At 42.0% G+C, this 24,678-nt stretch overlaps 1 protein-coding gene across 2 annotated transcripts; it reads right to left on the bottom strand.

Annotated features, from left to right (window-relative positions):
• Window positions 1-913: 913 nt before the first annotated feature.
• Window positions 914-23,805, bottom strand: LOC121931235 (kynurenine/alpha-aminoadipate aminotransferase, mitochondrial-like). 2 transcript variants are annotated; one of them, XM_042468725.1, is made up of 11 exons: window positions 23,140-23,805; window positions 22,218-22,271; window positions 21,467-21,679; window positions 19,904-19,969; window positions 18,991-19,073; window positions 17,634-17,730; window positions 14,937-14,998; window positions 10,934-10,998; window positions 9,971-10,077; window positions 9,686-9,787; window positions 914-1,125 (listed from the first exon to the last, which is right to left on the bottom strand). In XM_042468725.1, exons 1-11 carry the CDS (start codon window positions 23,203-23,205, stop codon window positions 1,081-1,083), a joined length of 960 nt encoding a protein of 319 aa, XP_042324659.1. In that variant the 5' UTR covers window positions 23,206-23,805; the 3' UTR covers window positions 914-1,080. The 2 variants fall into 2 exon arrangements, with proteins under 2 accessions (XP_042324659.1, XP_042324660.1); XM_042468726.1 differs by lacking the exon at window positions 22,218-22,271 and having other exon boundaries at window positions 23,140-23,799.
• Between the last annotated feature and the right edge of the window lie 873 nt (window positions 23,806-24,678).

Below are 24,678 nucleotides of genomic sequence, written 5' to 3'. Positions count from 1 at the left end.
GTCTTGTGGCATCTTAAAGACTAGTAGGTTTTATTTGATATAAATTAAGGAAATGAGCTACATATGACAAATAAAGCTTTCTGCCTTTAAGGTGCCACAGGGCTCTTGGCTGTCTAGTTTCTCTATCTCTTGGCTGTCTGTCTCTCTCCCTTTCTCTTCCACACACCGCCTGCTGCTCCTTCATCTAGAATAAATGTTGAAAACCTAAATATCTTTAAAGAACCTGTCTGATTTTGGAAACTAACAACTGGGGCCCATTCACACTATACAAAAATACTGCATAGCTGCCTTTAGAAGAAAGACACATACTGTATACCGCAATTACTGACCTCCCATATAAGGTGTATTATGTCTAAACTGTATGTGTATATGTATGTAAGCTCTGTCTAATTTAACAAATGAGACACAGATAATTTCTGAAAATAAGATTAATACCAATGGGTGAACAGAAAACATACTTTAGAATGATGGGTGGGATTTTTTTTTTAATATTTAAAGGATTCTTTGAGGGAAAACACTTTTAGTTTTATATTACTGTGGAATCACAAAACTAAATTTTTGAAATACTGTTTTTGAATAATGGGCCCATTTTTCACATGTTAAAGTTATACAAGTAGCTAAATTTTGCTCAGCTGTCTTTTTCCTATTCAAAGAACAGTTTTTATGAGCCTAGACTGCCACCTGCAGGTAAAGCTGTGGTACTGATTATATTGATTATTATCTCATTTTCACAATCTTGTGTGATTTCAAGTTGTTTCCAATGATGGCAACCCTAAGGCAGATCTATCAGAGGGATTTCCCGGCAAGATTTGTTCAGAGACAATTATTCCAATATATTGTTTAGTATTGTTACAATACTCTTTAAATGACCTTTTAAAGTCCATGTAAGTACAAACAAACGTTACTGTAAAAATTGTTGCCCACATTCATTTATTTTTGTAAAAGTTACAGCTTAATGTTTAAAATAATTAAACACTATGGAAGACAGAAATATGACCAATTACTAATTTTGCAGCCTGCTCAGTGAAATTTATGGCACCATTCAATATCAGCCAGTGAAATTTTAGTTAGTCAAAGGTGTCATGCAGTTTCTTCCTTTATGAGTTCAGCCAACCTCTGGAATCCCTAAATAAAAATAACAACATTATATGAGAGCAAAAATGAGTATAGTACATATTGATAAAGCTCAGTATTATTTAACAAATCCTTAGATAACCATATGCCTGTTGCTTTCCACAAACAATTATTTATTTATTTATATCCCACCCTTCTCCCAAGACTGAGACTCAAGGCAACTTACGTTAAAAAACAGTACAATTAAAAGCATACCAAAACAGTACATTAAAACAGAATTAAATTACTGCAATAATTTAAAAAACATTACATGTTAAAATATCAAATACTTTAAAAGGTAAAAAAAAAATAAAAACACATTAAAACAATATAACATGGCAGCCCATTCTTTAAAAGCTTTCTGTTTTGAATGCCTGTATGAAGAGGAAAGTCTTCATCTGTCGATGGAAGGCCAAAGGGGCATTTTGGTGTCCTTGGGAAGGGAGTTTCACAATCTAGGGGCAGCCATAGAAAAGGTCCTCTCTCGTGTCCCTACTAACCATGCTTGTGATGGTGAGATGGAGAGAAGGACCTCCCCTGAGGATCTCAGAGCCCAGGCCAGCTCTTATAGGGAGATATGGTCAGCCTGGATGTGAGCCATATAGGGCTTTATAGGTTATGATTAGCACTTTGAATTGTGCCCAAAAACAAACTGACAGCCAGTGGAGCTGTTTCAACAGCAGTGTTGTATGATTTCTATAACCTGCCCCAGAAACCTGGCTGTAACTCTTTGGACCAGCTGAACTCTTCAAAGGCAGCACCAAGTAGAGCGTGTTATAGTAGTTCAGATGGGATGTAACCAAGGCATGTACTGTGGCCAGATCTGGGGCCTCAAAGAACGAGCACAGCTGGGGCACAAGCTTTAAATGTGCAAAAGCATTCATTGTACTTGCAGACACCTGGGTTTCCAGGTTCAGAGCTGAGTTCAAGAGTACCCCCAAACTGTGATCCTGCATCTTCAGGGAGAATGTAACTCCCTCTAACACAGTCTGTATTCCTATTCCCTGATCTGCCTTCTGACTGACTAGGAGCACCTCTGTCTTGTCTGGATTAAGTTTCAATTTGCTTGCCCTCATCCAGTCCATTACTGATGATGACAGACACTGGTTGAGGACCAGGACAGCCTCCTTGGATTGGGGTGGAAAGAAGTAGTAGAACTGAGTGTCATTGGCATATTGATGACCAATTGACAAAGCCCAAATTGGTTTTGGTGGATTAACTCTCTTGATCGTAAATTACTATCAAAACAGACACTCTTGTTATTATTCTTTATTATAATCATATCCAGTGCAGATAGGTCGAAACTATTTAATCACTAAAATTCTGCACACACTTACTGTATACACACTGGATTTTCATTTGAGTGGGCACATATGGAATTGCACTGACTAACATAGAATTAGTCACGCTAACAGTGCAATCCTATAAAAATAATAATAAATAAAAGTTTTATTTATATACCGCCCTTCCGTAGATCAGGGCGGTTTCCAACATAAAAATACAATACAAAACCATAACAATCAATAAAACAGTACAACAACAATATAAAACAATATAAAGCCCCCGTTAGCCCATCCTCTTTGCCACAGGAGAGGAAGGGAGGCCCACTGAACTCTATTCGGGGAATGCAAGATGGAAGAGAAAGGTTTTCAAGTCCTTTCTAAATTGGGCCAGGGAGGTAATCGAGCGGAGCTCTATGGGCAGTGTGTTCCAAAGGGCCGGAGCGGCGATGGAGAATGTCCTCCTCGTAGTGGAGGACAGCCTGGCCCCTGACACCCTAAGGAGTTGCTGCCCAGATGTTCTGAGGGTGCGGGGCGGAATGTACGGAGAGAGGCGGTCCTTCAGGTATCCTGGGCCCAAGCCATTTAGAGCTTTATAGGTCATTACCAACACCTTATATTGTGCCCGGAAGCGAATAGGCAGCCAATGCAGATCTTTAAGCACAGGTGTAATATGGCTGGCCCTGGAAGTACCAGTGACCAGCCTGGCTGCCATATTCTGTACCATTTGTAGCTTCCGAGTTTGGTATAAGGGTTGCCCCATGTAGAGTACGTTGCAGAAATCCAATCTCGAGGTTACCAGAGCATGTACAACAGTTTCAAGGTCCCTCTGGGCCAGGTATGGGCGCAGCTGGCGAATCAGCCGAAGCTGATAACAGGTGTTCCTGACCGTCGCATTCACCTGAGCAGTCAGGTGAAGCGACGAGTCAAGAAGCACCCCCAGACTGCGCACAGAGTCCTTCACAGGGAGTGTGACCCCGTTCAGGACAGGTGGAACTACCGCCATTCCTGGACCAGGGGAACCTATCACAAGTACCTCCGTTTTCTCTGGATTCAATTTGAGTCGGTTTTCCCTCATCCAGCCCATTACTGACTCCAGGCACGCCACGAGAGGAGAGACGCCATCCTCAGTCACTGCATCAGTCGGAGACATAGAGAAAATTATTTGGGTGTCATCAGCGTACTGATAACCCCGCGCCCCATGTCTCCAGATGATCTCTCCCAGCAGTTTCATGTAGATGTTAAATAGCATGGGAGACAGAATGGCTCCTTGAGGGACCCCAGTTTTAAGGGCCCGCTCATCGGAGCACACGTCTCCCAGCTGCACCATCTGGGACCTCTGGAGCGCAGTGCCCCCGATTCCCACCTCTGCCAGGCACCCCAGAAGGATACCATGGTCTATGGTATCGAAAGCCGCGGAGATGTCCAAGAGCACCAACAGGGACACGCTTCCCCTGTCGATGCCCAGACGGAGATCATCGACCAAGGCGACCATGGCCGTCTCAACCCCGTAACCCGCCCGGAAGCCAGTTTGAAATGGGTCCAGATAATCCGTTTCATCCAAGACCGCCTGAAGCTGGAGTGCAACCGCCCTCTCGATCACCTTCCCCAGAAATGGCAGCAGCGAGACTGGCCGATAATTGTTATGTACCAGGGGGTTGAGGGAGGGCTTTTTCAATAACGGTTTTACGATGGCCAATTTAAGTTCAGATGGAAATTGCCCTTCCCTCAAAGATGTATTAATGATCCGGCGTAACAATGAAGTTACCGCCGGTCCCCCCTGAGCCGCTAACCACGAGGGACAGGGATCGAGAGAGCAGGTTGTCTTCTGAACACTTCCGAGGATCTTGTCCACATCATTGGTACTTACCAACTCAAACCGATCCAGTTTAATAGAGTCCACGGAGGCTCCGGACGCCTCTACGCTAGGTTCTGCTTGAATGTAGGCGTTAAGACCTTCGCTTATCCGAGAGGTTTTATCCACGAAGAAGTCATTAAATTTGTCGCAGCAGGCCTTAGAAGGTTCAAGGATCTGGTTCGGGGCGGGAGGAAGCTGAGTTAGCTCCCTGACCATCCTGAACAACTCTGCTGGACGCGACTCCGCGGACGCGACACGAGCACCATAGAACGAGTTCTTAGCTGCTCGTATCACCTCTCCGTAGTCCTCTAACAGTTGGTCTAGGAGAGCCTTGTCGTGTAAGCGAAGGTGTTTCCACCAACGGCACTCTAGCCGTCTCAGTTCCTGCTTCCTTGCCCGGAGATCTTCCGTATACCAGGCCTTACGTTTGGAAGCGGGCCTGAGAGGGCGCTTGGGAGCGATACTGTGTATAGCCCTAGAAAGACCGGTATTCCAGATACCGGTAAGGGCATCAACAGAGTCGCCGTCACTTCCAACCATGTGCCCCTCTAAAGCTTCCTGGAACCTTTTGGGTTCCATCAGCCTTCGAGGGTGGACCGTCCTAACTGGACCGCCACCCCCGGGGGGGATCTGGGTAGAGACCTTGATTTTTGCCTCTACCAGGAAATGATCCGTCCATGACAGGGGGGAAATATTGGTTATTTCCACCCACGGATTTTCCGCATCCGAACAGAAGACCAAATCGAGAGTATTACCCGCACAATGCGTAGGACCTGCAATCAGCTGAGACAGGCCCATGGCTGCCATGATATCCACTAATTCCCGAGCCGCACCGGGTGGAACATAGCTGGTCGTGAGAGAGATGTTGAAGTCACCCAGGACAAGTAGCCTGGGCGTCTCCAACATCAATTCAGCGACCAGCTGTGTCAGCTCGTTAAGGGAGTCCGCTAGCGCACGGGGTGGCCGATACACTAACAGAATCCCTAGACTGTCCCTAGCCTTTAGGGTCAGGTAAATACACTCGATATAGGACGTCTGTCGGATGTGGTTCCTGGTGAGGGACATGGTGTTCCTATGTATCAAGGCCACACCCCCCCGCCCACCTAACCTGGGCTGGTCCTTCACCGAGAACCCAGCTGGCAGGGCCTGAGCCCACACAGCATCTCCTTCAGGCCCAAGCCAGGTCCCGGTAATGCAATCCTAAAGCCTATTGCATTCCATTGACTTTTAAGTTTATTGCAATTGTTTGCAGACCAATGATTTCATCTGTCTTAAGCATGTTCAACTCTGAGTTGAACATGTTATGATCCACACTTTAAACTGGGGGAGAACCAGTGGGCCTTCAGATGCGATGGACTACAAGTCCCATCATACCTGACCATTGGCTATGTGGTCCAGAGCTTGGGAAGTAATTACAAATAACTACTTAGTTGTTTTTTTGCAGGAAGGCACAACTAAATTAAATTACAATGGTAATGTAACAAGTGTAACTAATTTTTAAAATCTGATTGTTAATGGTGCCTCATTAAATGGTAGCAGAGGAGTACTTCACTTTGTTGTGGGTGTTGAGTCAACAATGAAGAGGACAAAGGGAAAGTGTATTTTTTAAATAATATTATTCTAAAGCATAAATAAAACCTACAAGAAACAAACCAACATACAAACATATAAACCCTTAAACACCAATATACTCTGCCCCTTTCCTAACAGATAAAAAGACCTCCCACTTCCCTCAGATTGTATCTTAACTAATTATCCTAGTCCCCTCTCTGTTTTATAATATGAACTATTAATAAGCTTTCCTAATAGTGCCTTCAATAAACAAGTTTGCTCTACCAAACAAATGAAAAAACTAACTTTACCATCTATATAGCAAAACCTAAAATAGTAACATCCCCTTTTTGTCTATATAATCTATAAAACGTTTCCATGTTTCTAAGACCTCCAATGCATTCCTCCTAATCAAATTAGTTAATATGTCTATTTCTGCAATTTCTCTCATTTTCTCTATCCATTCCACACAATTTGGTAATTTATAAGTTTTCTAATGTCTAGCAAATACCACTCTAGCCATATACCATATACCTAATTAAATCACTATGCTTCCTTTCTCTTTTATCTTACTACATTTACCAGGCTGCATCAGTAATTAAATCCCCAAATCATCTGTACTAATTTGCTTATTTTAAATCAACATTTCTTAACTTTTTTTTACAACTACTACACATGGAAAAAAATCCAGTTTGTTTTCTATATTTCCTGAAGATATTATTCATCCCTTTGTAAATTTTTGCCAACTTATCTTTGGAGCTATACCATTCCTACGTCATTTGTAAAGACTTTCTTTGAAGCTGTAAGAATTTGCAGCATCAAGGGAGAATTCATTTTTAAACACAAGTCAGTAGTTGTTAGCATTTGGATATTTTTTTTAAAAAGCATCTAGAAGTAACTATTTTAGCTACATTTGAGTAGCAGAATTATTTATTTAATTTATTCACATCCTGTCTTTCTTCCACTAGCATACAATTGTAACTAAAATGAAAAATAATTATGGGGCAGTACTGCATCATATAAACTTTAAAGAAACCAATTACTTTTAAAAAATATTTTCTCTGAAGAAGAACAAGTTAAACATTGTATGATAAGCTGGGCAAGGAATTTAGGATATATTATACAAATGAATCAATGGGAGGATATCTGGATGAAGGGATTTAAGTTTACCTGTTCCTATAGTCTTAAATAATTTTTTTAAATCATGTATAAATGGTATTTAATCCCAGATACATTGGCTAAAATGTATTAAAAATCATCAGATACATGTTGGAAATGCAAAGAGGTACACTCTTTCAGTAGCTGTGGAAGTGCATTGAGGCAAAGAAATATTGGTATAAGATCAAGAAACGAATAGAGAAAAAAAATTGGGTTTAGAATTAACTATGAGCCCGGAACTGTATTTACTGAATATGATAAACTTAGATGACAAAAGAGAATGGCGGGTTACAGACTGCCCATTTGGGGCGGGCTGTAGCCGTCCCTTTCCCCGGTGTATCGGGGCCTCAGTGGCCAAAACGGCAGCCGCTGAGGCCCCAATCCGCCGCTTTTCAGGCTGCATGGAAGCGGCAAAACGCCGCTTCCCCACAGCCTGAAAAGGGGTGTCCCTGGGGTTTCAAGCCCCAAGGACACCCCGTGGCGGCGGGGAGGAGGAGAAAGGGGCCGCTTGGCCCCTTTCTCCTTTGGTCCACTGGGCGCAGCCGTGTGAAGGCTGCGCCCAGCAGACCAAACCAGGAAGGAGCTCCGAAACGGAGCTCCTTCTTGCTCTGCGCTAAGGGCGCACTAAGCGCCCTGGCGCGGAGTGAGGATGTCACTTCTGCACCGTCCCATATAGAGGCGGCGCGGTCGTGACGTCCTCATGGCGGCGGCCGTGTGGAACAGCCGTCGCCATTTTGTGCGTGCAGAGCGCGCACTAGTCTGAATAACAGGATGATTTTTATAGATACGTTTGTATTTACAGCATTTACTAGTTTAGTCTGTGGCGGGTTACAGATCGCCCATTTGGGGCAGGCTGCACCCACCCCTTTCCCTGCTTTATCGGGGCCTCAGTGTCCAGAGCGGCAGCCGCTGAGGCCCTGATCCACCGCTTTTCAGGCTGCGGGGAAGTGGCAAAAGGCCCTTTCCCGCAGCCTGGAAAGGGGTGTCCTTGGGGCTTCAAGCCCCAAGGACACCCCGCAGCGGCGGGGAGGAGGAGAAAGGGGCTGCTTGGCCACTTTCTCCTTTGGTCCGCTGGGCGCAGCCGTGTGAAGCCTGCGCCCAGCAGACCAAACCAGGAAGGAGCTCCGAAATGGAGCTCCTTCCTGCTCGGCGCTAAGGACGCACTAAGCACCCTGGCGCGGAGCGAGGACGTCACTTCCGCGCCACCCCGTATAGAGGCGGCGCGGTCGTGACGTCCTCATGGTGGCGGCCGTGTGGAATGGCCGCTGCCATTTTGTGCGTGTGGAGCGTGCGCTAGGGTTAGGGGTGTGTGGAAGCACCGCCGCTTCCTAACCCTAGTGTGCACTCTGCACACACAAAATGGCCCGTTTGTAACGGGCCCATGAGAACATAGAATCCTGATAAATTATTTAGTAATTGTGGCAAGACTGTTTTTTTGTGAGAAAATGGAAAACTAATAAAATCCTAACATGCAAAGAATGGTTGATGAAAGTAATGGAAATGGCTCAATCAGACAAATTAATAAATTTAATAAGGTGAAAACCAACAGAGGCATATATGAAAATATGGAAACTGCTTATAGAAAATATTAAGCAGATAAGAGGGGATACCAGTGTGATGGGGTTTATTACCTAGGTAATGGTGTTTGATTGTTGTCTTTCTATTTTATCTTTGTTTGTAGATTGGTTAATAAAAGGAATGTGGATTATTATCATACAGACAATATAAAGAATAATGCAGAGAAGTATTATTCAGAGAAAGTATTATTATGCGTTGGCTTAGTGGTTAAGATGCCAATTCTGATGATTGTAAGTTTGGAAGGTTGGCAGCTCGAGGACCAAGTGCTGCATGATGATGATGATGATGATGATGATGATGATTATTTATATAGCGCTGTAGATTTGCACAGTGCTGAACATAAAAACAATAAATATAAAAGAGTAAACCTGCCTACAGGCATACAATCTAAGAAATAATAGGATAATACTTATAAAATACATAGCTCCCATCACTAGTCCCAGCTTCTGCCAACCTAGGTGTTCGAAAGTATGCAAATGCGAATAGAAAAATAAAACTTCTCAGTGGGAAGGTAACAGTGTTCAGTGCAGTCATGCTGGCCACATGACCACCAGAGTAGTCCTCAGACAATGCTGGCTCTTTGGCTTAGTAACGGAGATGAGCACCACCCCTTGTATGTAGTTGGTTACGACTAGACATTTATGTCAAGGGACAACCTTTATCTATTAGATTATTATTATTGCCTATATCTAGATTATACAAGGATAATAGTATATAAGAGAAGATAATAAGGTTAAGTAGAATAACAACTAGCGTTACAACTGGAGAATATGTGGGAAATCTTACTTTTTTCTTTATTTTTCTATTTTTTCCCTTTTTTATTTTTAATTGCAGGAGGGAGTGGGAAAGAACTGAAACTTTGATGGTTTATTTAAATATATGTTTGGGGTATTTTGGTACATGTGTATATGTGTTTAAGTATTTAATTAACTATTGAATAAAATAAAATCTAATTTTGTATTTTATATTAAAAATATAAATACTTTCTAAGTGCTGATCAAGCTGGGGCTGATGAGAGCTGGAGTGCAAGAACAACTGAAGGGCCATAGTTTCCCCAGTGATGGTTTGCCCTCTATCTACATATCAAGTTCTTACCAAGCCTTCTCCCCTCACCTTTATGAACAAGGAGAAATTTAGTCTGACTTACCTGGTCCATTTGATGTGCAGAAGCATAGGAAAAGCTAGCTCTGACAAACGGGCTTGGTTCTGAGCAATCAATCATAAAATCCCTCCCAGGAAGCAAAGATACCTAAAACAGTATTTAATTGTATTACTCATATGCATGTAGATGTTAACCACCAACCATAAACAAAACATTTATAGATGTATTGTTGTGTTCATATTATCTTTGTGTTTGTACAATGAAGTAAATGGAAGTTAGAAAGCAGTACTAATGCAGCCATATTATTATAGAGTAATAGATTTTCCCTACCCCTCTCTCCAGTGCCTTTTCCATGATCATCTGGTATGTGTCAGAAATTCCCTTGATTTTAAACCATAAAAATAGTCCAGCTTTAGGAGAATACCATTCTGCTAAACCTATGAAAGAAGGGACAACAGTGAAATGAAAATACCCTAAGTAGTCAATCAAGCATTTCTATTCTTAATGTATTTAACAGTTACAACAAGAACACTGGTGTGAAACAAACAGTTCAGCCTTCTTTGCTCTTTGGCTAAGCTTTCAGAAAGTTTCCTGTATCAGGCTTAAGACTCCCACAGTACCAATTAACAGTTGTTTGAGATCAGTCATAAAAAGTATATAGTTCCCATTGTACCATGTTATTGCTCTCTGTTTGCCACTGAGTATTGCTCTTATGAATTTTCACTTTACAAAGCAATTAGACAAATTTCTAATGCAGCACTGATCATTTAGTATCAGTTTGAAAAATTAAATGGATATGTTCAGTATCATTTTCAAATAACTGACTGAACTAATTATCCATTGTTAACAGCAGTATTCATTCTGGATGTGCAGACCATGGGAGGTTAATGTGGAAAGGATATCAGTGGGAAGTAAAGACAAAAAAATCATGTTGTAAAGGAGAAGTAAGAAACCATGTTGAGGTGTGGGGCTGGGTGTCTGTAACCCGCAACAAGGTGGCTGACATAAGCTGGTATACTTTGCACAGGAGCCTGACTCCTGCCTTTTCCCTACAAGTGAAAGATGTGAAAAGAGTGAAACATTCTCCGTCAGTTCTTTAAGGCTCTGACTGGGACTCAGCCAGTGCTTGCAAGTCTAACTGAAAGCACTTGGCATCACTTCTCCCTCTTCCCAATAAAAACAGAACCAGGCAGCTACGGAGGGTTGAGTCTCTGTGCTTTTTAAAAAAAACTAAGCTTGTTCATTTGTTTATCTTGGTTATGTCTAATAGCTCTTGGGACTGAATTCACTGACCTGTTAGCCATTTGTCTGCTGCAGCAAGCATTAGATCTCTCTGGCTTTTGTAGAATTCTGACACCCTGAAAGCAAACAATCAATTTAGGAATGCTTAGCGAACAAATTGGAGGTCATGAGTCAGCTATAGCGTTTCCTCTTAATTCTACATAGCACATCACACTCAACACTAAAGGAATTAGAAAAGGGATCTTGTGCCTTATACTTAAATGTACTGTATACCTAAAATAGCTTAGGTACAGATGGAATTGTCAACAACAAGAAGAAATGATTGAACCAATTTCTTTTATTGTCCATTTCATGCACTGTAGAAAACAGATTGATGCCAATCAAGGAGTGCTTAAGCAATGAGATATTTTTTGAGTTCTGATACAAACCACATTAGGCCTCCTCTGGACATGGCTCTGATGCTGCAGTACTAGCATAATTGAAGTTGCTTCTCTTGCCTTCTCTACTGCAGCTTTCAGAGCTACCAAAAATGGGATTCATATAGCACTTGAGTACACTAGAGGTTGCTTTTGGAAGGGAGACTATCTTCTCCTGCTTCCTTTGGATTCTGACATCTGTTACACCCATTAGATATCTGAATAAAGGACTCCTCTTTGACATTAAGTGATAAGGGGGCATCCTCTGTATGACCCAAGCCTCCATTGTTTCAAGCAGGCACATCACATAGCATGAGATGGCCCCCATATACAGAAGAGGAGGTGTTAAATAAAACAAAGGGAATGGCATCTGGCCTGGAAGAAGTAAACAACTCTATCCATCTTGCCATCCTGTGTTGGAAACATGCCTAATTTACACCTACGCCTCCTTTCTGGGAAGATCGGACCTCAAAGCACATGGATACATATCAAAGGCTTTATTTGATCTGGCCCATCAAGGCTCTGGTTCCTTTTGCCACAGGGCACAGAAATCCTATTTAAACTTCAGACCTTCCTTTTTTCTTTGGCTTAGTTCATTTCCAGACAGAAGTGCTGCCAGATTTGGCCCTCTTCACTCCCCTGCCAAGCGAGCAAATGAGTCTCCATTGTCCAGCTTAGCATCTGCAGCAGAAGAAGGAGCTACAAACATTCAGATCATATGTTCCCCTTCTAAAGCCTTTTCTGTTCTAACTTAACTTCTTGTTCCCTATTTCTGGTGGGGGTGTGTGTCTGTGTGTTTGTGTGTGCATGTGGATTTTTCTCTTTTAAATAAAACTCAACATAATGAGGGTTTGCCTTTTGGTCTCTCTCTTGCCTTGGACCTCAGTATATGTCACATAGGTTTAAGATCTCATATATAACACAACCAAAATTTGAGCTAACATGTATTCCCCTAAATTCCCAGGACTGTCCTCCATGACAGGTCCAAAGGCAGTGCTTACACATCCTACTAATGGAAATCCAGTGTTGGATCCTACCCCAAATCTACATTTCCTAGACTAATAGGAATAGACTTTCTTCCTTCTCACATGCCCTGTCTATGGAAAAACAGAATTATTACAAATCATTGATCTCCAACAATGAGAGGAGCACGCAGCGCTCGTTCTCCACCTTCAACATTTTGCTTAAACCTCCCTCTCCTCCTGTCTCTTCATCATTTTCTCCTAATGATTTTACTAACTATTTCATTTCAAAGATTACCACTATTCACTCTGAGATAGTCCCTCCCAATTCTTCTTCTGCTTATAATCATCTATCGCCCTCGCCTAAAAAATTTTCTGTGTTTCCTCCTGCTTCTTTGAATGAACTCTCTACACTTCTGAACTCTTCTAAACCTGCAACTTGTTCTCTTGACCCAATTCCTACTTGTCTTCTAATTTCTATAGCTCCCTCTTTTCTGCCCTCGCTTCTCCATATCTTCAATCTCTCTCTCTCTACAGGTTCCTTCCCTTCAGATTTCAAACATGTTCTCATCTCCCCAATTCTGAAAAAAACTTCTCTTGACCCCTCCTCTTTGTCTAGTTATCGTCCGATTTCTCTTCTTCCCTTTCTTTCTAAGGTCTTGGAACGGGTTGTTTATTCTCGCTGTCTTGATTTTCTTGAAGCCAGCTCCATTCTTGATCCCTTTCAGTCTGGTTTCTGCCCACGGCATTCTACAGAGACAGCTCTCACTAAGATCTCAAATGACCTTTTACGGGCCAAGGCTAATGGCCTTTACTCTATTCTCATCCTTCTTGATTTGTCTGCAGCCTTTGACACCATTGATCACGGTCTTCTAGTTGATATACTTTCTGACCTTGGGTTCTCAGACTCTGTTCTCAACTGGTTTAGATCTTATTTGTCAGGCAGATCTTTTGCAGTGGTCACAGGTAGTCAGACTTCGTCCTCTGTTCCCTTATCTGTTGGAATTCCCCAGGGCTCTGTCTTGGGTCCCCTTCTGTTTTCTCTCTACACACTGTCCTTAGGTAAACTCATTAGCTCTTTTGGTTTTTCCTACCATCTGTATGCCGATGACACCCAGTTGTATCTTTCCACCCCTGACCTTTCTCCAAGGCTTGAACAGCAAGTTTCGTCTTGTCTCACAGCTGTCTCGCAGTGGATGTGCCATTGGCGTTTGAAGCTCAACATGTCCAAGATGGAGCTTCTTGTCTTTCCTCCTAAGTCCACCCTTCAACACTCCTTTTCTGTCTCTGTCGACAACATTTCTATTCAACCAGTCCAGCAAGTCCGCAGTCTTGGTTTTATCTTTGATTCTTCTCTGTCGTGTATTGCCAAATATTGCCAAAATTCGACCATATCTCTCCACCTCTACTGCCAAGATTCTGGTCCATGCCCTAGTAGTATCACGACTTGATTACTGTAACATCCTCCTGGCTGGGCTTCCTCTTTCTCACCTCCGTCCTTTAATTTCTGTCCAGCATTCAGCTGCACGCATTATCACATCTGCCCACCGCTCTGACCATATCTCTCCTTTGTTGGCATCCCTTCACTGGCTCCCCCTCCCTTTCCATATTCAGTATAAGTTTCTGCTGTCGACGTTTAAAGCCCTCCATGGGTTGGCCCCTCCTTATTTATCAGACCTTCTTTCTCCTCACCTTCCCACTCATGCCCTCCATTCTGGTAGTCAAGGTCTGCTGTCCCAGCCCAGGATTTCCTCTGACCCATCTTGGATTCGCCCCTTTTCACTTGCTGCCCTTCACTCCTGGAACCTTCTACCCCCACGAACAAGGGCCACCACTTCTTTAACCAGCTTCAAAATGGAGTTGAAGACCATCCTGTTCAGAGAAGTGTTCCCAGGCATTGCATGATTGTCACTTGCTATTTGATGTTCTTTTCTTGCCTGTTGTATTGAACCATTTCCTGCATTGCTATGTATTTTATATGTATTATCCTATTATTTCTTAGATTGTACGCCATAGGCAGGTTTACTCTTTTATATTTATTGTTTTTATGTACAGCACTGTACAAATCTACAATGCTAAATAATAATAATAATAATAATAATAATAATAATAATAATAGACAGATTAGACTGTAACTATCCCTTCGATTTTGCACTTTGAATTTTGCAATGTTGCTCTTCCCTCAAGAAAATACTGAAATGTATTTTAATATGTACACCTGAGGATAATATGCACAACAAAGTAGGCAGATAGGTTGGATGTTAAATAGAAAATGGTTGATGTGAGAAGCCCAAGAATGAAGCAGTCCAAGGGTCAGTTCCAAGTATTCTTTACTTTTGTTGCCTTTTTATTGACATTTAAATATTTACATTTATTTTTATTTGCCCTTAAATATTTTCCTAAGTTTAATGCAGAGATTTTTTTGACCTCCTTAGCATGTTAATTTTAGATATTTCATTGTAATTTGATGGCATTTTTAAAATCATGCATCTCCATGATCACTCAGATTAGATCCATGCATAAATTAGTTAAAAATAAGAGATGGGAGAACAATTGGAAAGATGTTTTCTGCATTCTAGAGCTGGAAGATACTGTTATACTGTCAGTTGCTCTTGTTATCTTTGAAACTGATGAAGATCACAGATACAGCCCTTAGTATGTTCATAAAATGCTTACCTGTCTGCATGTTGCAGAAAGCCCGTATGTCCCCATTTCTTAAAAAGTTGCACCAAGAGGACCTGCAAGAGAAAGCAGGTGAACAGTTAAATAACTTAAGTCTGCAAGATCTGCTACTTTCTGGAGAATACTATTTGCACAAGAGGCTTATGTGCCCACTAATTTGAATGGTACACCAGAATGTGAGCAGATTTCAGGCTTGCAGGATTTGCTGAAAAAACAACAAGTAGAACTCCAAGGTCTGTCAGTCAGAGCCAAGTGTAAAAAATTTGTATTGTTGTTGTTGTAGTTGTGTGTGTCTTCAAGTCATTTCTGACTTATGGCAACACTAAGGTGAACCTGTCACAGGGTTTTCTTGGCATGATTTGTTCAATAAAGGTTTCCCATTGCTTTCCCTGAGGCTGAGAGTCTGTACTTTGCCCAAGGGTTTGTACCACTGGGTTTTTATGGCCAACTGGCAATTTGAACCCTGCTCTCCAGAGTCATAGTTCTCCACTCAGACCACTACTCCATTCTTTGTACTTACCATGAATTCATTTTGACACCAGGAATTTGTTCTGAGGACCAGAAATGAATGAACAGAGCTCACAATCCTTTCATACTCCCCTATTTCCTTATAGTCTTCCTACCCTGTCTACATTTCAGCACTATAATTTCTCAGTGAGAGGAATCATTCTTTGGGCCTTATCACACGTGAAACAGGAGCTCCAATTCGAAGCCCTTCCGAAGCAGAATCACTTCGGATCCAAGGCAATTCACGTGACGTATTATCATACCTGAGGAATGAAATTGTGGTCTTTACTTGGGCAAAGCGGAGCAGGTGCACATTGTATTACCACACTAGAGGGATTCAACGATTTAAATTGGCACCCTTGTGCATGGTCAGTGGGGCTCTGGATGCTGTCATCCTTCCCTGCCCCCTCCTTAGCTGTCATCCTTCATCGGGGTGAAGGAGGAGGCAGGGGATGATGGGACATGTGGCAGGATGCCAGAGGGTGTGAGATCGGGGAGGAGGAGGAGCCAGGGGATGATGGGGCAGGTGGCAGGATGCCGGAGGGGGCGAAATTGGGGAGGAGAAGGCAGGGGATGGTGCGACAGTTGGCAGGTTGCCAGAGGGGGCGAGATTGGGGTGAAGGAGGAGGCAGGGGATGATGGGACAGGGGATGGGGTCAGTGGGGGCAAAATTGGGGAGAAGGATGAGGCAGGGGATGGTGGGACAGTTGGCAGGATGCCAGAGGGGGCGAGATTGGGGTGAAGGAGGAGGCAGGAGATGATGGGACAGGTGACAGGATGCCAGAGGGGGCAAAATTGGGGAGAAGGAGGAGGCAGGGGATGGTGGGACAGGTGGCAGGATGCCAGAGGGGACGAGATAGGGGTGAAGGAGGAGGCAGGGGATGATGGGATAGGTGGCAGGGGGTCAGGGGGTGAGATCGGGGTGATCTTCCACACCAAACAAATTAGAAGTGTCAAAGTGAGCTTAGAAACAATTTTTGTGAATTCGCTTGTTACCGAATTCACAAAAATGAGGAGTCACTCTGAAATGACTATGGATCCGCCTCACAACGACCCCCCCATAAAAAGCAATCACGTGTGATAATACATCACATTGCATGAATTTGCATCATTGGACCTGCAGTTACATCGGATCAGAGCTGCAAAAAACCCCATGTGATAAAGCCCTATGTTACTATTCTTTAAAAGCTGGGAGTCAGAAATTCCAATCATTTTCCTGAAAATCATTCAAGAGTTGTACTACGTAATTGGGCTGTTGATTCCACTCTGGGTCTTAGTCCAAACTTTAAAGGACCTATAGCATCTATAGATACATACTTATGAACCTATAGATTCAGATGCATCTTTTGCATAGCTTTATTACTTATTACTACTTCTGTAAAATAAGTCAAATTTAAATAATTAGGGACAGTGATTCAGCTACAGAGGCATAGATTCTTTGGCAATACAAGTTCTCCTCCATAGAGATTCCAATTTATATTATATCCTTATTATGTCAAACCACCTTTCACTTACGGCTTCTGAAAACCTTTATGGTGTCAGCAATTGGGAGCTCACACATTAAAATAGAGAGAATGCTGGAAGTGGAGCAAATGGATTAAAACCAAAAGTGACCCTGCTTGACTTTCAAGTTCAGAAGGCATCTTGTACCTTCAGGGTATTCGGCCTGGTATTCCCTATGGTTAACCCATCCCCGCTCTTACAATAGGATTTCCTCAGAGATATGTATCTCAGCCACGAGGCATGCAAATTTAGCATATGTTTAACTTCTAATGACCATAAAACAAAACATGCAAAACAAACATATGCAGGTAAAAAACAACAAATGTACCATGATAAATGTCTTTCACCACTTGGGGGAGCATCTGTGCAAGAAATGGGACAAATGTGTCACCCAGTTTGATTCTGTGTTGTTCCCCCCTCCCCACATCTGAACATTTTAAATGAAAAAAATTAATTTCATAGTCTTTCCATTGTAAGTTTTGGAAATCTGTATTTTGTTTTAAAATGGACCACATGAGCATTCCCCCATCTCCTGGTGTAGGTGGGTATCTCCACTACTCAGTAGTATCTCTCCTACTCAGGAGTTAGGTCCATAGAACTCAATGGAACTCACATATGAGTAGACATGATAGAATTGCATTATTTGTTCTGAAATCATTCCAATAAATTACTAATTCTTACCTGTGTAAAAGTGCTTGTCTGCATAGTTGAGGACTCTACATGTCGAATAATCCTGTCTATAAGGGGTTCAGGTCCTGTTATAAAGCCAATTCTCAAACTGAAAGAAAGTGAAAGAAAAATGCATTCTGGTAATACAGAAAGTTTTACCACTTTGTGATCTGAATAATAATTTCATTAGGACTATATTTGTGTGATTTCCCAGCTGTTATCAACTGCAAAAGTAGACTAGAAAACTTGGATATTTGGAAATTTTCTATTGTGGTATTTTCCCATTTGGCTTTAAGGAATGAAGCTATAAAGCTGTAGAGACAGCGGATAAATGTGTTCATGAAATGTTAGCAGCTGTAGAGCCTGTACGAAGAATCATTTCAGTTTATTTTTGAGAGTGCTGGACTTGGATTTAAGAGATAGATCCAGGTTAAAGTCCTCACTGAGCCACAAAACTAACTCAGTGATGTTGAGCTAATCATTCTATCTTCATTTAACCTCCCCTCACAGGTTTGTTGTTGAGTTTAAAGTGGGGAGGAGAAGAACCATGTATCCCACCTAAGATAAAAATGCAATTACTGTTATTAACTTAATGTGAAATTAAGGCTCACAGAAAATTCTTTCAAAAAAGATGTGAAGGCCTTTTTACTGACGGTGAGCACTTACATTCTGTGTCTTTCTTTTTTTTTTTTGGGGGGGGGGGGGAGAGATGCTACCCAAAGCACTTTGTCCATATAAACATTGCTGACATGGAACCCCAGCATTTAATCAATTCACTTATAGCAGGCTCTGCATTAGTTTAATTGGTTTGCAGTTTTATTAAGATTTTTTGAACATTTGGTTCTATAAATTGCCTTCTTTGCTTTGTGAAGGCCATCGCAACATAGAAAACGTCAGAGTCACACAGGCCTCTGAGAGAAATTTTGCAAGGTGGAACAAGACTGCTTTCAAACCCCACCCAGGGGGTGGGGGGCAGGATGGAAGATTTAATGCTATGATCAACAATGAGAATTCAGACGTCTAAGGAAATACATCCCATTTCATATGGTGAAATTATCATAGGAAAAATAGATAAGTCCTGGTAAAGAGCCAAGAAAATGAAGAGCTATATGTTTGCTAACCTTTGTAAAACAATTCAATGGAAGGAGGCTGTGAGAGCTCTTTTTAAGGAAGGAGGCCATCAGAAATTCACAGGACTTTCCTTGGCTCTCCAAGCCCCAGACTGATCTACTGGATGAACCCTGCTCTTATAGGCCCTGCACACAAGAGACATCTGGATTTGTAATATTCTCATAAACTTGCCTGCCTGCCTAATTAGGCTAATTAAGCTGATGGACATGTTGATGGTGGTAGTTTAGTTTCTACTCACCCAGAGGAGATAATCTTGGAGAAAGAATCACCTCGGATGACTCGGCCATCAACATCCATTGAAAGAAATGATGGTGCTTTGATCTAGCAATACAAATAATATTTTATTATTAAAACAAAACTAGTTACTGATTGCCATCTGTCACCAAGCAAATATTGCCCCTTAGCTGGTGAATGAGATTTGTGAGGATGAGACAGGCTAACATGCTTCCATGTCGACAACTTGCTCCCATCCCAAGAAGTGCTATGGGATTGGAATAGGTGGAACTTCAGGAGCTCATCATGACATCTCATCATGAGGAGAAACCCTTGGTGAGCCATGAAGTTTATTATGTGGCCTTGGGGCAGTTACTCTTTGGACCCAGGCTGTGTGGCAATATTTAGCTAGATATTGCATCTGCTGTGAAAAAGTACCCCACTGCTTGTTCCACTATATTATTGTGTAGAGATTAGGAGAGAGATAAGGTTAGCTGCATGGATGTGGACATATATACCATGTTTTCCAGTTGCTTCTGATAAAGCGAGGTTGCTCTTGAAATGCAAAAAATATATAATAGCTGTTAAATTGTGTTAAGAACATCCTTTTTTTGTAACAGAGATTCTGAGGTTTGCCCCTGTCCTTTGGAGATCCAGAACCCCAAGGATCAGACACAGGCTCCCTGCTCCCTGGAGCCGAACAATGTACCATAGGTAGTTCTTGCTGGAGGTTTCACAGAACAACCCAGAACTATCCTGGCCAGGAAACACAGTTACACTACAGGACCAATTGGAAGAAATTCTATTACTCCTGGACCTGAAAGACTGGTGAGACTTCAAATCTAAAAGGTGACAAAAGCTAAAAGCATATTCTTTTTCAACAGCAAGAAAGATTACGTCAATGAGAATTAGCAATCAATTGCTCTGTTTTGTCTTACCTTCTCAAACTGGACAAAATAGTATGGATCATCTTCTATTATAAGGAAGTTGTATTCTTGGGCAAGCTAGAAAACAACAACAACAACAACAAAAATGGTCAGTGCCTAGGCTATGTCTTGCCCACAAGTTAAAACAACAGCAATTCCATCAAAATGTTGAAAAACGTCATAGAATTTCTGCCAACTGTATGTAAATTCACGGTGCTTCCAGGCATGGGTTTTGTGCTGCCCTAATTCAAGGAATATTACATGGTTTCAGATGCCACCTTTATTGTGTAGCCCTTCTATCTCTTCTTATTGCTTCTTGAATCTTTTTTCTTACCATAAAAAAATCTGATAAGAAAGAAAATATAGAAGAGATGCAGAATGTCTTTGGAATATAAGTGATGGGGACATGGAAGCATACCTAGACAAGTTCCAGATGAAGAAATTTGAACATTCTGATAAATTCTTCAACAAATTCTTCCCCCATCTACACAGGCCAAATTCAGTAAGTGCAAATTCCTAGAATGGAGACTTTCAGAAGAAAATAAGTAGCAATTTATCATCACATGGGCCTCAATGGATGAATCTGTAAGTTTATCCCATATTTAAATTTGTGAAATTTCAAGATCATTCCATCTCAAGTGAGAAGTTACTTGGAAATGTTGGCAAGTTCTTAATCAAAATAAAACTAAACGAAGTTGTCATACATCCCTGTTTGACATAGACCCGATACAGATGGGCAAAAAGTGCCGTCCTGGGGCCGATTTAAGGGTTCTGCAGGGCTGGGTGTCCATATACGCCCAGCCCTAATAGCGGTGCCCGTGCACTATCTTGTCGTGGCCCTGCTCACACAGGGCACATGACAATGATGCATGGGTGTCTGCATGTCTAAACGGCACTCAGTGGAAGCAGTGGCATCAAGGCATGTGAGCGCCATTATGGTGCTCCTAAAAAGCCTCTCTAGGCGGCTTTTTTTTAGAGAGTGCGTTGGTGCCATGCGTTGTGGTGCAGCACCGACAAGGGGTAAGGACGGGCAGCATGGAGCTACCCATCTGTATCCCCGCATAGTCTCAAGAAGTACAAGGGCACTGCTGTCATTTTTTAGCTTCATATCCAGCCCTGCAGCAGAACTACTTCTTCATGCTTCTAATTCTTCTTTTCTCAGTCTTCTTGGAATCTCTTCCTTGGTACAGTCGCCATTTAGTGTTGTTCTCTGTTGCTTGACCTTCTTCCTTTGATGTTCCATAAGAGGGTGGTGATGCCCTAGCAATTCTAGGAATGGAAAAACCCCTCCATCTCCTGCTGCAGTCATAGTGGTACATCTGTGACAGTGCTGGTCTAGATACATGTCATATGTTATCCTTGTGGTATCTGGTGACTGTCAAACTTTAAAGGAACTATCCATAATGTTGAACCTGTTTTGAGGATATGATTCAGCATCTTGCAAAATACCTTTAATGTTCATTTTTAAAAAAGCGTGTTCACTACACCAATGAAATGGAAACAACCAGCCTCCATTAGATTACCTATTGCCTGTGCTATTTTTGTTCTGCTGGTTATGATGCTGGCAGGGATTACCTTGTAAATCTCCTTTTTGCGTTCTGCTGTCAAAGAGCTTCCAGAAGGATTGCCACCATTGGGAACGGTGTACAGGAATTTAGGGATTTTGTTACTGGGTTTATGCATGTTGTTATCAGATTTCCACCTGGAAAGAATTTCTTTTAAGGCTTTTGGAATAATACCATGTTCATCGCTGGGGACTTTGATAATGTTACACCCCAAGGGCCGTAGCTGTTGATGAAAAGAAACCAGAAACAAGATATTGCACATGACTGAATATCCAATTAGTACAAACTATTCAAAGCAGATTGTTCCTTAGCAGCAATAAAATGTAAAACTGGGTATATATATATTGTGCTCCTAAGGACTGCTCCTCAAATACAGAATTCAGAAAAGTTAGTTTTTCAGGCTACAATTTATAGAATGCACTCTAAGCCCATTCTGATAGAAATATAATTTTTCTTTGGACGATATTGAAACATAGCAGCTGAAATTCTGTTGGTGCCCTAGTCTAGCATTTGTATTTTTCTAGTATCACATAGAGATGGCAGTGGAAGACACCGGCTTAGTGAGCTAACAGGATCCTGGCTATAGTCTCAGTCTATTCCCTGTGTTGAATGTGGATACTTCAAATTTCTTTACTACTACTACTGCCATCTCCACTGCTGGCTCACCATCTCCTACCATGGGTAAGCTTTGTGGGCCCTGTAATTGTCTAGATGGCTGGCAATGGATGTAACAGTGGGTTCTGGAGGGGATGGCTGCACACCTCTGCTCCAAGCCTGCTCCTGACAGGCTCCAAGGTAAACTTCCTTGGTCTGACCTATATATATTGGAAGGAATATTAAAAAATAATCAATAATTGGTAGAAAAAACATGATGTTCAAGTATAGAGAAACCCTGACAAGCAGAATACTGGACTGATGAGAATCTTCAATGTTTGGGATTTATTCTGCACAAAAAATGCACATGGTAGTTTTGCACAGGGAAAAAAAATCATTTTCTGCATGGAAAATAATATTTCAATGCAGAAATATTAATTCCTGTTTATAACATTTTCTGTGCAGAAAACAAAGCTGAGGGGGGGATTTGTTCTGTGTAAAATTCTCACATGGTTGATTTGCATACAAAACAGCATTTTCTAAGCAGGAATTAATATTTCTGCAATGAAATATTGTTTTCCACACAGAAAATGTAATTTTCTGCACAAAACAACAACAGGTGAATTTTTCACAGAATAAATGTCAAATTGCAAATAGCCTTCTAAAACTGTACTTTTTGAGACTTTCTCACAGCAGGAAGAAAATTGTTGAAACAGCTCATTACAATCTTTGAGAAGATACAATGAAGAATTACATCCTAATTTTCAAGGGTGTTGCCTTTTCCAGGTGTTTCACTTGGATTTCTTGTAACAATTCTGGTGATAAAGACAGGAATGAAAAGTCAAATGCAGAAATGCACAAGGGACCTAGCTGTAGGCCAGGTGACAGCAATGGCTCAGGTGGAACTCAATACATGGGGCAGTTTGGTAAACTTGAGGCACTGAAAACAGCCTTTGTTTGGGATAGTGCAAAATAAAACAAATAAAAAAAAACAAGTCCCTGTATCAGATTGTACAAGAATTACTGCTACTGCTCAAAACGCCTATGTTGTCTCATCTGCACAGTAATAAAACCTCAAAGATGACTCACTGCTGCCATTGTCCCACTGAAGTTTGGTTCATCTAAAAGGATATTATCTCCAGGATTAATGAGCATCTCATACACCTACAAGATAAAGAAAAATAAATTTATAGACAGAGCACTGGTAGGAGGTTTCTTCTTTAAAATTTAATTTTAAAATTGAATGATTTCTAAATTGTGATGCAAAATGATTTTATTATGAAACAAGCTTTCAATATGAGATTGTTTCTTTTTGTCATTGCTTGATGCATATTTCCCCCCACAATATTACATTATTTTTTGGGGGGGATTAAATCTATTCTTTCTATACTTCTGAGGAGATCCCTTCCATGCTTATTTTAGTAAAACAAAACCATAACAAACATGCACACTATGAATTGGATGCAGATATGGGCATATGCAATGGAGCAAATTTAGAAATGCAGACAGAGCAGACTTCCTTACTCTCTTCAACCTTGACAGCACTTCAGCTCTCCTTTCATGATGCCCAAGACTGTTGAGGGACCTTGCTAAATGATGTATGCTAGAGATAAGGAACCTATGTTGTTAGAGTTCCTGTCAGTCCCAGTCTGTCTGGAAAGTGATTCAGTGGAAGGCCAGTGAAGAGAGTAATAGGACATCAAAAGGCTACATTCATGGTGTAGGGCAGGGGTAGGCAACCTTTTGGAGCCGGTGGCCGGGTTGGTGTCCCTCAGACAAGTCGGGGGGCCGAAGCCGGGGGGTGGAGCTTCCACCCTCCGGGGCGGGGCTGCATGCTGGGGGCGGAGCTTCCACCCTCCAGGGCGGAGCCACCATCCAGGGCGGAGCCTCCACCGAAGCCCTGCAAGGAGGAGGAGGCATGTGCCCGCCCTCTCCTCCTCGGTCCCTTTCTGGACAAACACCCCCAACCTGCATTCCAAAACACACACAACAGCACAGTTGTGCATTTCACATGGCTTTACTTAACATGGCCTCTTGCATATTTCAGAGGCTTATTCCATAACCAAACCCCTTGGGTTTAACACTCAGCATGGTTTAACATGGCTATGCATATTGAACATGTCAAGGTGGTTTCACAGTTCTTGGACCAAGTGTACTTCTCAGAAATGTGTACTTGGTCAAGGGACTTTGGTTTTTCTTCACTGCACATGGGTTTGTAAAAATCACAGCAATTTACATTGGCCTTGCCTCAGATGCTTTCTGATATCAATATCACCATTAAAGAACCAAAAACACACAGACAAGGCACTTTGGAAAGTCACACTCTCTTGGCTTCAGAAACAGTGCGTGCATGCCTCTCAAGCTGACTCATATCATTATCATCATCATCCTCATCATCATCATCACCACACTATCACTGTCAAAGCAAGGGAGACTGGTTAGCATTAAAAGCACACAAAACACACTTTGGAAGGTGACACTCTCTCAGCTTCTGAAACAGTACAGTGCTCCCTCGGGTTACGAAATTAATTCGTTCCGCGGCTAATTTCGTAACCTGAAAACCTTCGTAACCCGAATTGCCATAGGCGCTAATGGGAAAAAAAGCCGCGGCTCCGCCGCGGCTCCATT

The sequence above is a fragment of the Sceloporus undulatus genome, chromosome 5 (genome assembly GCF_019175285.1).
Source record: "Sceloporus undulatus isolate JIND9_A2432 ecotype Alabama chromosome 5, SceUnd_v1.1, whole genome shotgun sequence".
In the NCBI taxonomy this organism is placed as follows: Eukaryota; Metazoa; Chordata; class Lepidosauria; order Squamata; family Phrynosomatidae; genus Sceloporus; species Sceloporus undulatus.
This window is presented reverse-complemented; position numbering and strand designations above follow the sequence as displayed.

Excerpts from the sequence above, each read along its gene's own strand:
- LOC121931235 (XM_042468725.1), bottom strand. The coding sequence starts at position 23,205 with ATGCTCATTAATCCTGGAGATAATATCCTTTTAGATGAACCAAACTTC. Across the intron at positions 19,970-21,466 it reads GCAAAAAGGAGATTTACAAG|CTTGCCCAAGAATACAACTT; the intron begins GTAATCCCTGCC and ends GTTGTTTTCTAG. Across the intron at positions 1,126-9,685 it reads CTGCACATCAAATGGACCAG|GGATTCCAGAGGTTGGCTGA; the intron begins GTAAGTCAGACT and ends ATTTTTATTTAG.